The following is a 15,454-nucleotide window of genomic DNA, read 5'->3' on the forward strand; positions in this document are numbered from 1 at the left end:
TTAAGTATCCAGAGTACAAATAATATACTTTGGTAACATTTGAGCGACAATCTAAACTATTAAAGTGAGTTGTTTAAGAGTTCTTAAAACATTTAAAAGCAGAACATTGGGCGACAATCTCTCTTCACCTTTGTTACCATCAAATCACATACACAGGACCACTCCAGGTGTTTCATTTATCTCACCACGGCTGTCTTCCTTCATGGGTGTCTATCTGTGCAGAGAAACTAAACTGTATATCTCTCCACCTGTGCTCCTATAAATCAAACCTGTGCTTTAAATGAGGGGCTGGTTATTTGTTCAAGAGCACACATGGGGGCCGTGTGATTGTTTTTTTGGAGTCGACATTCTGCTTATGTTTGCATCCCTGAACAATCTCCATGGATCCCGCCAGCGTACGCAAGCAATTAAAGCGATACCATCTTCATATCCCTGCAACCAATAACTGAAATAATATCACTGTTTTATTAAGCCCTTAATGTGGGGGCAGAAGCAGTGAGGAGTGGGATTTTAAAGAGGATACACTTTCAGGGGTCTTATCAAGCCCGAGATTTAAATAAGAGCAAATGTTCGGCTTAAGGGTGCGCCTGTGTATCTGTGAGCTTGAGTCTGTGTGTGGCCTTTATCAGACATGGATTTTAGCTAATCGCTGTGTCAGCACGCCAGAATTTAATTACCAGCTCCACCTTTGTCCTGTAATATTTACCAACATCTACACTTCGTTTAATTAACGAGATGTAAGAAAAACCTCCGCCCCGTTCTGTGAGAGGAAAACAAAAACGCTCTGCTAATTACATATGTGTCTCTGCACTTGTTTAGCAAAGTTTTGGCAACGTAAAACGAACAAGGAACAGATTTTAAGGAATGAACCTAATTAGAAATACTGAAAAATAGTAGAGAAAATTGGAGATTTACAATAAAAAAAAAGTCAAAGAAACGATCAGCTTGGCATTTGGTGCTGAGGAGCCGTTCTTCTCATCTCTCATCCTGTGTCAAAAGGCGGAGAGACGAATGACGGCCCGAGGCCCTGCATCTGTCAAACATGATGGATCAGAACAACGCTTCACTAAAACTCCGCCGCGCCGCCTTTCAACACGTCAAATTTTCACTTCAGTGAAAACACCAAACTGATAAAGGATGAAGAACAGCTAATGGAAAGATGTAATTGTCAAACTAAAGAATATATTAGAAGGCTGTGAAGCCTAAAGGGTACAGTGTTGGATAAATCGCAGGTCTGAATCTTATAAATCAAACACAAAGTGTTTGAAGGTGTTAACCTCAGACACTTCACATCACTTCTTTCTCATAAAAAAAAAAAAACTTAACAAAATTCTCCCAAAAGCTCACTCAAATCATACAGAGCTCTACACAAACTATGACCTCATAACTATTAGAGTAACATCTGAAGATAGTTTAGTATCACTGAAGGAGCTCATCCAGCACATCCCAACTTGGAGGCTCACTATCTGTCCACCTCCTGTGCCTCTCAATGTCAGGAATCAATATAAGATGGTCACAATGTGAAAAGCTTAAATGAAAAAAAAAATTGTTTTTCAGAAATATGTTATCTAACTCATTTTTAAATCTAAATGTAAATGGATTTATTGTCCCACAATGGGGAAATTCACTCTCTGCATTTGACCCAGAAATGCAGAAAGTTGGGGAGCAGTGGGCTGCCATTGTGTGGCGCCCGGGGAGCAGTGTGGGGTTAAGGGTCTTCCTCAGGAACCCAGAGTGGAGGCTATGGGCATCAAACTACTTGCAACCTTCTCAGAGCACAAGCGCACTGCTCTAACCACTAGGCCAGTTAAAGAAAAATTTAAGAAAACTAAAGAAAAGCTCAATTCAACATGTCAAAATAGCATTACAAAAAAAAAAATATTTCAGCTGTGTACAGTTATATTTGTCTGCTAAAATGAAAGTAAAATGATAATACTTAAAGCTATAACAATTAATAATGTTATCCATGTTTATTTTTTTCTAAGAGGAAAGGTCCATCCTGATTTAAAAGAATCCAACATCATTCTTGTCAGAAATTAGACTGAGGCCCATTCTCTGATCGGGACATCTCAGAAATATGACCTCAAGTATCAAAAGACTACAGTTTTTATCCTGCAGGCTTTAGGCTTCATATTTTTAGTTCAATATACATGGAAATCAATATAACTGTATGAGGAAAAATGTTTCAAATAGATCAATAGAAGCCTGGAATGAGAGATCGGACTGCTGGATGCAGGGTGGACTGTTTGAAAAAAATATTATCCAAGGTACATGCTTGCTTTGTGCTGTGCGATAGTGTTTAGAGGAGCTCAAGTTATCATGAATTGTTACATCAATGTATTAAATTATTGTTCTTACACTATGGAACAGTATTTTTGGTCACTAAAGGATGGATTAACTATTTCCTTTTTTATATCAATTAAAATAAAATAAAAACACAGCTTAGTGTCAGCAGAAAGCATATCTATCATTCAGATCCTAGCATCTACTTTAGACCCTGCTTTAACTTTGCTTCCCCTAGGGGCAGTGACTTCAGCATCTCAGCTTAACAACTGAGGAGAAGCTCCAGAGATCAAACAGGAAGGCTACCTGCAATTCAGAGATAGGATTAAAGGAATAGAATGCGTGCGAGTTCACGAGCCTACGGAAACTGCGGCAGACCAAACCAGACGAAAGTGCGCATTCAGCGTCTGCTCTTGATAATGCAAGCGTAGAAGAAGAAATTTGCTGTTTACCTGTGCAAAGAAAGAAACAACGAAAGAAAAATGTCTGAGGACTTCAGTGTTGAGGAAGAGCATGAGTTCTTTGCCGAGCTGAATGCGCACTTTCATCCGGTTTGATCTGCCGCGGTTTTTCCGTAGGCTCGTGAACTCGCAGGCGCACGCTTTTAGGAAATCCTATACACTACTGTTTATGCTCTAAAAACATTCTAAATGACTTAGTTTCGAGTAAATTATGGACGCTACCCACTCAGGACACTTGGAATACATTGGACGAGCAGTATGGAGGAATATTGACACGTTTTTTGTGGACTTTTATGGACCTTTCTGCCTCAGGCGCCATGGACCTCCATTATTTGAATGTCAGCAGACAGCAAGAAGCCTCCCAGATCTCCAGATGCATTTGAGATATCAAAAAAGTACTCCAGAGTGTTGTTCAGCATGGGGGTGAGTAGAAAATGAAGGCTAATCGTGTTTTGGGTGTACTATTCCTTTAATTTGATCTTACTGAGTGGTGGATGAAGTACTCAACTGTAGTACTTGAGTAAAAGTATTGATACACATAGTCAAGTCTTACTCAACTACAAGTAAAAGTTACTCAGTCAAACAACCACTAAAGTTGAAGTATTAAAGTACTCACCTCTGAACATACTTAAGTATTCAAAAGTACATGCATTTAAAAGTATTTAAGTAATCAAAGATACAAATAAAATTTTCTAATATCAGTACATTTCTGTCTAATTTTCAGAATAATTTTAAAGGACCTTGTAACTTTCAGAAACTACCTGATGTATTGATGTGTAGAACAACTCTTATACCAGTATTAGACCACCTGTAAAGACTTTCAAAATAAAAATGCCACAAAAAAATAACTACAGCAACAACGATTTACAAAACTAAACTGAGCTAAAAAAAAAAAAAAAAAAAAAAAAAAAAAGAGCAAGTACCAAGGTGCTTCGTGGAAACGCAGTGGAATAGAAAGTACTATAATTGACTCTGAAATGTAGTGGAGTGAGAGTTATAAGTATCCCCTCCTCCCCAAAAATGACTCAAGTAAAGTAAATAAACAAAAAAAAAAGTACTTAAGAAATCAGGCAAATGTATTTTGTCAAATCCCACCATTGATCTTACTAAACCTTAAACACCCATCAGCCATGGAGCACAATGCATTGGAAATATCAACAGTCTGCAGGAAGACTTTGAAGCTAGCTTTGCAATTTAGACACAATAGCTGCCTAATGCTAAATGCATGAATTGTTTGTAACATTTGATGTCAGCATCGTATTCACTTCACCCCTTATGTTTAGCTTATACGTTTCCCTTATAACTATGTCTCCATAATTAAACATCTAATAATTAAGAAGCCCTTAATTACCATTTAAAACCTGTTATTATTACTATTTTATAAAAGGATTTTAAAAAACACTACCTCATCCTTAGCCTCACCAGTCTGTACTCAAGTTTAGCAGCTATACAACATGACGTTCTTAATATGCCATTGAACGTGGTTTAATATTAAATCAAACCATACAAAAGGTATGGACACATTTGACAGCAGATAGGCAGTGAGCACAGTGGGACAAAAACAAATGTCAGATTAATTCACAGGGTCTGATAATATTGGTCATGGTTATATAGATATGGAAATCACAATAAAAAATGAGCTAATCTATAATATTTGTTAGTTTGGTTTTATACTTAGGTTTAGCAAAAGTAAGCTCTTTTCAACATCTTAACTTTACAACAAAATTACCTCACCTTCTTTAGTTTACTCACCTTGATTTTATTTTTTGCAACCCAAAAGATTCCATGCAGTGCAAAAAAAGGTTATTCTTTACTTAGTATTTGTAATATATGCTGGCAGACACCTGTAAAAAAACATCCTCAGTCTTTGCACTTACTGCAAGTCATACCATGACTTTAATATGGCAATATTTATGTTTATCTTCACATTTCCCTCACTTCTTAATTTGCTCAGGTTGGTTCCTTCTCAAATGTGCACCTCTGTAGAAAAAAAAACTTTAATCTATTTTTGCAACTCCAGATCAACAAAAAGTCAAGCACTTGTGCTGCAGTTTCATTTTGAAGAGAATACTTCACCTCCTGCAACAGTTTCAGCTCTTTCCTTCAGCAGACAATGACCCTACAAGGAGCGCTTGACCCAAAAACAAAACACCCAGAAGCACAGGGGTCCAATAACTGCAACAACCATCCAACTGAAGTGTCAATTTTCTGAAGGGGGATCTAGTTTTACAGCTCTTTCTAAATTAAAGTTGTAATCTGATAAAATAAAGAACAGGTCCCTCTGGCACAGCAACTAGCAACTTCTCTGTGTCTCAGAAAAATAGTGCTTTATGGCATTATGTGTTCAATGTGTCTTCACTTTCAACAAGTATTTTCCACATTAAGTTAAGCAGCACATATGAAATGAGCTTATAAAAGACCCCCACAGGTAATTAAATACTTTTTTACAATAGTTAAAGAAGTCGTAATTTTAGAAATAAGAAGGGCTGAATTGTGGAATAAATCAAATGTGTCTGCATGTTGCTGTTTTTAGATCTGGTTTTTAAGTGGGCAGAAAAGTAACAGGAAAAAGCAGAGAACAAACTACAGAACAGCTGCGTCAAGAAAAGATGACATCTCAGCAAACTGACTCATTTACACCTGGTTGGTGCTCTTTCCTCTCAGAGTGTGCCAAAACAAATGCATACTTAGTCAGACCTGCATCGGTATTCCAAAACATAAAACTAATACTGTGATGTATATTTAGGAGGCTTTTAAACAGACCGATGATCAATCAAGCATTTTTTGTTCAATTTGTTTCCTTACCATAGACTTGGTGAAAGGTCTGACCAGAGTAAAGAGAAAGGTCATCAGCCACCAGCTCCTATGGATGGAGGTATACATCATGTTCCCAGGATGCAATGCATTGGAGGTCACACCATGAGGAGAGAGACGTCGGTGGAGCTCGTTGCTGAATAGGATGTTGCAGAGTTTAGCGCGGTTGTAAGCCAGCATGGACCAGTACTCCTTCTTTGAAGGGGAGAGCAGGGCCAGGTCCACCTTTCCACTTGAGTCTAACAGGTCCGTGAACCTGAAAGACAGTTCACAGGAGCCGCGTGAGTCAGTCTCTGAAGGTTTTCTGAGGGCAGATGTGTGACGCTGACTGAATACAAATCAAAGAGGTGACATGATGTTCTTTAATTGCTTGCGACAGAGCTGTTAAACTCCAGATGTTTGACAAGGCTCCTTAAACATCAGACTACTCATGTTATTATGCACCACATCACGATATTTGAACACAAGAAAACTACACTGTGTGTGTGAGTGTATGTGTGTACTTGAGAATGGGCGATTGGAACCAGAGGAACACACTCTACATATTAATCCAGTCATTAGAAAACAACCAATCAAAATGTCACCTGGGTTCCTTGTTGTGATTTTACAAGCTTGCTGCCTCTTGTTTACTGTCGCCTTCCGCAACATCCTTGCTTGGCTAAATTACAACATCTGCAGGCTTTTCATTTCATGTGCAGCAACTTCATAACTACTTTAGCAAGTCGAGGTTGGTAAATCAATTGCCTGAACACAGGCCGTTTGAGTTTTTTCCTCACTGTTTGTTTAGATGATAAACCGAAATAAATGTCTCTAGTAAAATCAAAATGAGGGTTTTTTTCAATCAGTTTGTTTCCTTGGGAGGTAAGGCAAAAAACTGTTTAGCTATCAATAATTTATCTAGTGTAAATAAAAGTACAACACCGTAATAATGAAAGTGTTTTTTCTAAATAAACCACCATTTTTGAGCCAGAATAAGAAGAGGCAAGTTTGGAAAGAAAAAGGGGGGAGAAAACATGATAGAGAAACACCTTCCTGTATGGGAGAACTGCACGAAACAATTGTGACTTCTGTGTTGATATACAGGAATTAACTGTTTCTGTACATTTATTTCAAAGCTAAAGAGCATGAAAAAATAAATACTGTCTCATTTATATAGTTTTAGTGCTCTGAACACCTATAAACAGGTCTGAGGGGACTAAATGCCCAATCTTTGATGTAAAGAATGTTCTTTTTGTTTTTTTAACAAACATGGAGCCACTGCAGAAATTTCAGAAATGGTGACATGATCAGTTTTCTTTTCAATAGATGGGACTCTTGCAGTAGGATTCTCAATGAGCTGCTGCCTAATAATAGTAATAATAACACTAATTGAACTTTATTGATCTTACATTGGAGAAATTTGCCTAGCCCATCCCCTTGGGGAGCAGTGGGCTGCCATTGTGTGGCGCCCAGGGAGCAGTGTGGGGTTAAGGGGGTCTTTGCTCAGGGACCCAGAGTAGCAGTCTGTTGGAGTTGGGCTTGAGCTCAGAACCTCTGGATTCCCGGCGCAATGCCCTAACCACTAGGCCGCCACTTCCCTTAATTGCCTGATTGATTTAAAATATTAAGAATAAGAGCATGCACTATTCTTAGTTTTTTTTTTTGTTTTTTTTTTTAGAAAAACCCTTTAAAGGCATAGTGGAGGATGTTCTTTTTCCGGTTTGATCATCCAAATAAGTGGTCTTCCTAATAGTCAATTATTCTGGTGACACTACTACATCAAATTTAATTCAGACAAATTCAGCGAAAAGTTTTAGCATAATGACATTTTTGCATTTATTTAATTGATTTAATTCTGTCCTTGATGGACAGACCAAGGGGGGACTGACTGTCCTCTTGAACTTTCTCCATTTTCATACATTTCAGCAAACGGTTGTAGTCTTCTCACCAAGGTGCTTGCTTTTTCCAGTAGCCCATTCCAGCCTTGTTTTGGTCTGCTATATGATGATGTTCTGGAGAGGTTGCAGTTTGCCTAATTGGTGTGTTGGACAGGTGTCTTTTATACAGATAACATGTTGCTAAACTGTTAACGTTATAAATTGCAGGGCGTGCATTGGTGGTGTATTGGTTAGCATGCACGACCCATAATATAGGGTCAATCTTTGAAATTAGTTAGATTGAACAAACTATTCAGAATCACCAGAAATTGTTCCCTTTAATGTCGTCTTTCTTCAGCCTTGAACATATTCACCACTGAACTACTCATGGGAGTTTTTCAAAGTAAATCAAGAACTAAGGTGCTTGAACAACTGTATCTCATTTGCTGCCTGTGCTCATAACCTTCACACTAGGCAAACTGTGTAAAACAAGCAGAATGTTGCTATTTACCTAAAACTTCAACCAATTTAAGTATTACAAAAAATGTCCAGAGAACTACCAGAGGTAGTTTTAATATTTTGAGAAAATTGAAGGTAAAAACATACCCTGTATATAGCCAGAGTAAGCCTCAATGGTAAAACCTGATAAACCAACCATCCATTACTTGAAGGTCCATCTGTCCCAATCTTGTCTCATACTGGCCAGGAATTTACCAGAATGCAAGAAGCTTAAGGAACACAATATGCTACCAGGTCAGGGGTCGTACACTATCCATGAGGGAAAGCTAAATGAATGAAGGAGAATCCAGTGGACAGTGTAAATAACACAAACAAAAAAAGGGAACAACTTCAGTCGATCCAATATAGGTCTGGAATGAGGTGTACAGGAGAGAAGATGTTATATGAGATATTGTCTAAATGTCTCCTTCTTCTGGTCTGTCAGTGTGTAACTGACTCCCTCTGGTCCTGCTTAAGCACCCTTTGAAGGAGTTAACTCCCCCAAACACATGATATGTGTTAGAAAAGCAGAAACAGGAAAACAGTATTTTACCATGTCTGTCCTGACTTTAGAAATGCATCATCCACACTTATTGGTGCCCAGCATGAAACGTAAAAAAGCTCTAAAGAAAATCACTTTTAATGGAAGGTATTTAAAATACTTTTTTTTTTTTTTTAGATTTATTCAGTGGCCAGCCATAATAACATTTATTAAATTTGTTTAAAAAGGGGGGGACCTCCATTGTCAAAACTAAGCAGTACTCCTTTTATTTCAATTAATTTCAGCTTATTGATATAGCACTCATTCACAACACATTATCTCAAGATACTTTACTGAGACAATTCAAATAAATCATACAAATAGACTGGTCAAAGTTTCTATCTAAGGAAACTGGTTGATTGCATCAAGTAACTGACTTTCAGGATGAGCGTGTGGCTACAGCAGATTAATTCTTATTTTGCCGTCCACTCTGCAGCAATCCATCACAACAAGCATGCAGGGAAAGGGGAAAGGAAAAGCTCATTTTAACAAGAAGAAACCTCCAGCAGAACCAGGCTAAGTATGAGTGGTATTCTACAAAAGATGGCTGGGGGTTCAAATAGAAGAAGCAGAAAAAAGGAACACTGAAGCAGTGATCTATAAATACTTGCTGTGTTAGAACAGGTATTGGTAAACTAGCTCCATGGGTGAATTTGTATGTTTTCCTCAAACTGGCTTCATTTTTAACATACTGAAAATCATGCATGCCAGGTTTACATGAGACACCTTGCTTAGTGAGCATTCAGAACTAGTCAGAGCAGCCCAACATGAAAATCCAACAATCCACAGATGAGAAGGAACTTACACCAAAGAAAAACCAAATCTAGAGCAATCTGTTGCATGTGCTGCAGGATGTACAGTACATAGATTGGTCTTTATGGTGACTCTGCCTTCTCTTTTTTAACACCGTCTTTGGTTCAGAGCAGGTTCGTCTTTGGGTCTCAGTCTTCTTCAACTTGATTTCTTCACAGGATGTAACCTCAATGACGTCAGGTTTGTCAGATAATAGAGGATCGAGCTGGTAAGAACAGAAACCAAACTGGGAGAGCGTCTCAAAGCAGCAGGAACAGAGCTTTACTCCCGTCGCCCTCTAAGTTCTTTACATGGTTGGATTAATGGGATCTTTGGATTAAACAGTGTCATTCAGTTCACCCACATTTTGTTAAAGAGGTCATTGCCTGGAAACTAAAACTAAACTAAAAATGCATGCAATGGTGTAATTTCCTTAATTAACCCTTCTCTGTAGACCACATTGAGATGAAATGTTTCGAATCAGTGCTATATAAATAAACCAAACCGAAATTAATTAAAATATTAAATTAGATCTGTTCAGAGTTTTAATGTAAGATTAAACTATTACTAAATATTATAATAGATAGATAGATATAGATAAATATATATACAGATATTTTGATTTTGACACCAGTCTTCATCAGAACTTTTTTTCTCCTGGGATGTCTGACCTCAAGAGTTGTAGGAGGGCTCTATGAGGACTTCCAGGACCTGTGCACTTGCATACTTCCGGAAGATTAAATATCCTGGCAGTGAATGAACAAGTGTCTCTGATCTTGAGAAATATGCTAAGGCCTTAAATCAAACAGACTGTGTGGACTCCCATAACATTTGAGCACCGCAGCATCAAATCTTGTCACGTGCAAGACTTCAATCAAACAAATGGTGGCAGGGCTCCATCATGATTTGCTTTTTGTGACTTTTCTTTGTGATTTTTTTTTTCAGCAGATATCAAATTCTTGCCCCTACCGTTTCATGCTTTATGAAACAATAGTTATATGATAGCTCTTGTAATAGATCTGCTAGAAAAACTGTATGTTTCTCAGATACTCAGGTCACTCTGCAGAGCTCCAATCAATCACAGCTGGTCCATCTGACTGACTGAAACCAGAATCGATGCTGCAAACGGAAAGAGAGTGGCTCTGAAACATGGCTTAGGGCTCAGGCTGACGGATCACTGCAAGACATCACACTCGTCCACTGCAGAGTTGTGGAGTGGAGTTGTTTAACAACAATAGAAGAGGAGAAAGAAAAGAGAAAGAGAGCAAGTCAGGGGGTCAGACAGAAAGGAACAGATGCTTGATCAAAGTAAATTTTAGCTGATAAGTCCATCCATCAAGCTGATGATACGTTTGATTCATAGTGACAGCATGGGGAAGGAAATGAGTTTCAGTGAGTGAGGCCGTCATGTTTGACAATACACAGTAAGTCTTATCTGTCTAATCTGTCCTGAAAACTAGCCACTGTGGCGGCTGGAACGGCGAAAGCTGAGCTGAAAGGCTGACAATTAGACGGGGTAGTTTAGGAAGATTACTACTTTAACTTTATCCATGACACTTTTCTTCAGTTTCACTGTGAATGCTGGAAATATAGTTAAATTCAGCAAGGGTAATGTTTATTTTCCTGCATATATCACATGTTTTCCTGCTGTATTACATGTAATTTTAATCATTAAAAGACTTTGGTTGGCTACATTTATCTAAATCATGCGCTAAAGCAGCAAACCTTTAAAACATGTCGGGTGGTATCGGACAAGGGCTGAAAAACACTGCCTTAAGTCATAATCTGTAATATTGGTAAACTAATAGACTTAAATTGTGTATTCTTTCAGCTTGATTTTCCTAAATAATAATCCTAATCTGTCATGAGGTTGAGGGATAATGCTGCGTTCAGACCAAACGCTTTTGAAGATCTGCTGCTTTTTGATGGGTTTTAAACGTTGCCGCATGTTCCGCGAGTCCAAAATGGCCGACGCTGGAGATAGAAAATTTAAACTTTTGCAGTTCAGTTCAGCACATCAACCAATCAGAGACTTTCTGCATCCATGCCATGATCTCATAATCTGAACTGTCAACCAAAAACAACCTAAAAGGTAAAGCAGAATATGTATAAAGGGGGTTAGACTCCACAAGGCTTATCTGAAAAGTCAGAAGAATTTATTTTTTTTTATGTTCAGAAACAATTAGAGTGCTTTGTTCATTAGTACTATTTCATTACTCAACTGTGGGAAACCAGTTTAAAATTAATACCAACATTACCTTAAAATGTAAAAACCTTCCAGCAAAAAATATTCAATTTAATATCCTTATACAAAAAAAAAAAGAAAACACATACATCCTCTCCTCCCTGCCCGATTTCAGACTGATTTAAATTTTCTAATGCTTGTTTTTAAAGCCCTTCATGGTCTTGCTGCGTTATATTTAACTGAGATGTTGGTCTTACATCGCCCAAGCAGAGCTCTCTGGTCTTCTGATCAAATGGTTCTGAACGTGTCCACATCCCAGTATAAACAGTGGAGCGATCATTCCTTTGTGTTTACGGTACTGAAACTGTGGAACAGCCTGCCCCTAGGTCTGCGTGTTCTCACATATATGCCACTTTTAAAGTCCAGATTAAAGGAATAGTACACCCAAAACATGATTAGCCTTCATTTTCTACTCACCCCCCATGCTGAACAAAACTCTGGAGTACTTTTTTGATATCTCAAATGCATCTGGAGATCTGGGAGGCTTCTTGCTGTCTGCTGACATTCAAATAATGGAGGTCTATGGTGCCCGAGACAGAAAGGTCCACAAAAGTCCACAAAAACGTGTCAATATTCCTCCATACTGCTCGTCCAATGTAATCCAAGTGTCCTGAGTGGGTAGCATCCAGAATTTACTCGAAACGAAGTCATTTAGAACGTTTTAGAGCCTAAACAGTAGTGTATAGGATTTCCTAATAGCGCCCCCATGCGCGCTCACGATTCTACGGAAGCCGGCAGACCAAACCGGAAGAAAGTGCGCATTCAGCGTCTGCTCTGCCGATAATGCAAGCGTAGAAGAAGAAATGTGCTGTTTACCTGTGCAAAGAAAGAAACAACGAAAGAAAAATGTCTGAGGACTTCAGTGTTGAGGAAGAGCATGAGTTCTTTGCCGTGCTGAATGCGCTGGTTTGGTCTGCCGGCTTCCGTAGAATCGTGAGCGCGCATGGGGGCGCTATTAGGAAATCCTATACACTACTGTTTAGGCTCTAAAACGTTCTAAATGACTTCGTTTCGAGTAAATTCTGGACGCTACCCACTCAGGACACTTGGATTACATTGGACGAGCAGTATGGAGGAATATTGACACGTTTTTTGTGGACTTTTGTGGACCTTTCTGTCTCGGGCGCCATAGACCTCCATTATTTGAATGTCAGCAGACAGCAAGAAGCCTCCCAGATCTCCAGATGCATTTGAGATATCAAAAAAGTACTCCAGAGTTTTGTTCAGCATGGGGGTGAGTAGAAAATGAAGGCTAATCATGTTTTGGGTGTACTATTCCTTTAAAGACTAATTTGAGCATACCTGTGTGACTCCGAGGAAACAACTACAACCCTGGCAGGAGCTGAGCGACGCAGGACGTCCTGGAGACACTGGACGAGGAGGAAGTGACCAAGATGGCAGATCTGGAAGGTGGACTCAAGGCCATCTTCTGTCAAACTCCAGGGCTGAGTGCACACAGCAGCATTACACACCAGAATATGCAAAGGTCTGTAGCAAAGAAGAAGAGAAAATATATCGCAATGGTTAATTTCAAAGTGAAGCAAATAGAGTGTAAATATCAACATTAACTCAAATAAAAATCCAGTTATGCTAAAACAGAATTCAAAAGGACTTATCTTGATACTTCTCAGCCAAAAGGTGTATTTGGTCAGAATAATCTCACAAATTTGGCTGTTGAAGTCCCCAATGAGCGGTGAGGAAATAAAGGCATTGGCTGTGCCTTTAATTCTGCTCAATGTTTGGATCCTTGCTGATGATCCACACAAATCCCTAACGATACCATACCAGTTGGTCTGCACCAATGTCAAACTTCTGTTTTGTTTTTTTATTTGATATAAATATTTACAAGAAATATTTTTCTTATATACAGAAATCCCCATAAAATAAAAACAGTGAAGCTGTTTTGTTTTTTGGGCTCGCGACAAAAAAAACCCAGCTTCAGTGGTTTAGTTGCCTTTGTCCACTAGAGCTATCTGTTGTCGCAGTGACATGAATTGTGTTGTGCCTTCATTCCTCATCCTGTGTTTGTCTCCTCCGTGGAAGTCAAGAGAAAAAACAAGATCATCAAAAACAGAATAAAAAGCTCTTTAATGGGAGATACTGTTTTGTTTGGCTGGCAAAATTCTGCCCTTCACTTTCAGAGATCTCACCCACCCTTTTCTGTGTGGCACCATCTTTGAAGAAAGATAGAGTGATCACTTCATTCATTTTCTGTGTGAAAGATGACCGGCTTAACATCCACTCTACACTTTTTTTAGAAAGCTATTTTTGTTAATAAAACATAAAGTAGAAGGTCCTGCTATTATGAGGATTTGAGTTTTAGAGAGGTGTGGCTTCAAAACTTTTTTTTTTGTTTCAGTAAGGGTAATTTATATAAATCTGCCTTTAAATAAAATAATAATGCTAGTAGGGGTGCACTCATTTCATATTTTTAAGATTTTTAAAGGTCTGGGCTGAGAAAATGTAATTTCCCCTTTAAAGTAGCTTTATCGGTCTGCGTGGAGCTTCATCATCAATGATGAAACGATACAGAGGTTTCTAGTGAGTCTCCCCATGGCTACACAATTATAGCAGATACTGACTCCAGCTGGCTGGGATCCAACAGCAGCAGCTAACAGAAACACAATCTTAGATCATTTAAACACACTTGAGATGGAAGTTAAGTGTTTTACCACAAGCTTTGCCTAGTTGCCGTGAGAAACCAGATCCACCAGCACATCGACTGGGAAGGCTGAGCAGATAAAACCATTTGCTCCCTGAAGTCTTATATTAAAAGCAGCTGGTTTTACTCAGTAGACCAAATTAGATTTACGTTGAGTTGCCAGCAGGTCCGCCTTCTCATGTGGCAGAGAAAGCGGATTGCTGGATTGGTCAAGGTAGTGTGAGATCCTTGTCGGTGACAGTGATGCTCCAGTGAGCTCAAAAGGCAAAGTAACACAGGCGAACAATCCAAACACACCCCACCAATTTTTAATTTCTTCCATTAGAATTAATTATGAGGCCGAAGGCAATTTGTGTACCCTGTGTTTAAGACTGCCTACTGGATTAATTAAAAACTGGATGCTGGAAAATTAATGTGTGAATTGTTATGCCTTTCTATAATGAGCCATCCCATGCTATTACATACTATACTGTACGATCACCTTCAGGCCTCTGAACACACTAGGTTCATTAAAGAGCACAAACCTAGGAACAAGTCAACTTAGAGAATGCCGACCTCAGCACATATTCAACATACCAGCAGTGGGACATTTAGGCTTTGACCTAAGATAAAAGGTAAAGAAGTCTAACTACATTGCTTTGAGGAAAAAAACCAAATGTAAATTCAGAAGCCTGAAAAAGTATTTACACCCAATGAACATTTTTACATTTTATTAGATTACAAGAGAAATGTTTGCTGCATTTTTTTACTGGGATTTTATCTGAAATAAAAACACAAACAAGAGCCCAACTGTAATGGAGGAGACCCTAGAAAAGGTTTTCAGGATATTTCCCAACAGATGCCACACTCTAAAATGCATGGCATCAATTACCATTCAAATCCCCAGAGCCCATACCAGACATATTCTACTATATATATATATATATATATATTACATGGTATAGACATAGAGTTAAACGCTTGATAAGTTTGTATTTTTGATTGATGTAGTGTACAGTTCCCCATAACATGTTTAAAGCCAGTGATGTTTGTTAAACAATTAGTAGAATTTATACTGTGGCTTGATTGTACCTGATAATTGGGTACATTCTTTTAAAAAGGCATTACAGGATAAAGAATATCTTTCAGACTTAAAGGCACACTATGCAACATTTTTCAGTTAATTAATGTGTTCCATAATGTTATGGATGATTAAATGAGTCATTTCAGGTTGAACAAAGGTATTCTCAGCCGCCCTGGTGGTCTGTGGGGGAAATACTGCACTTGCAATTGCAGGAGCACCGACCCGCACCCACAGGCTCA

The 15,454-nt window shown here is 38.5% G+C and overlaps 1 protein-coding gene across 2 annotated transcripts in view; it reads right to left on the minus strand.

Moving 5' to 3' along the window:
• Positions 1-15,454, minus strand: part of wwox (WW domain containing oxidoreductase) — a 196,627-nt gene that overhangs the window by 113,602 nt on the left and 67,571 nt on the right. For both annotated transcript variants that reach the window (XM_038300080.1, XM_038300079.1), the window contains 2 exons: positions 12,793-12,978; positions 5,550-5,814 (listed from right to left, as the gene is read on the minus strand). In XM_038300080.1, the coding sequence (XP_038156008.1) occupies positions 5,550-5,814; positions 12,793-12,978 (451 nt within the window). The remainder of the gene's footprint in view (positions 1-5,549; positions 5,815-12,792; positions 12,979-15,454) is intronic.

This window comes from Cyprinodon tularosa, unplaced genomic scaffold (genome assembly GCF_016077235.1).
Source record: "Cyprinodon tularosa strain WSP-4 unplaced genomic scaffold, ASM1607723v1 ctg44, whole genome shotgun sequence".
NCBI lineage: Eukaryota > Metazoa > Chordata > Actinopteri > Cyprinodontiformes > Cyprinodontidae > Cyprinodon > Cyprinodon tularosa.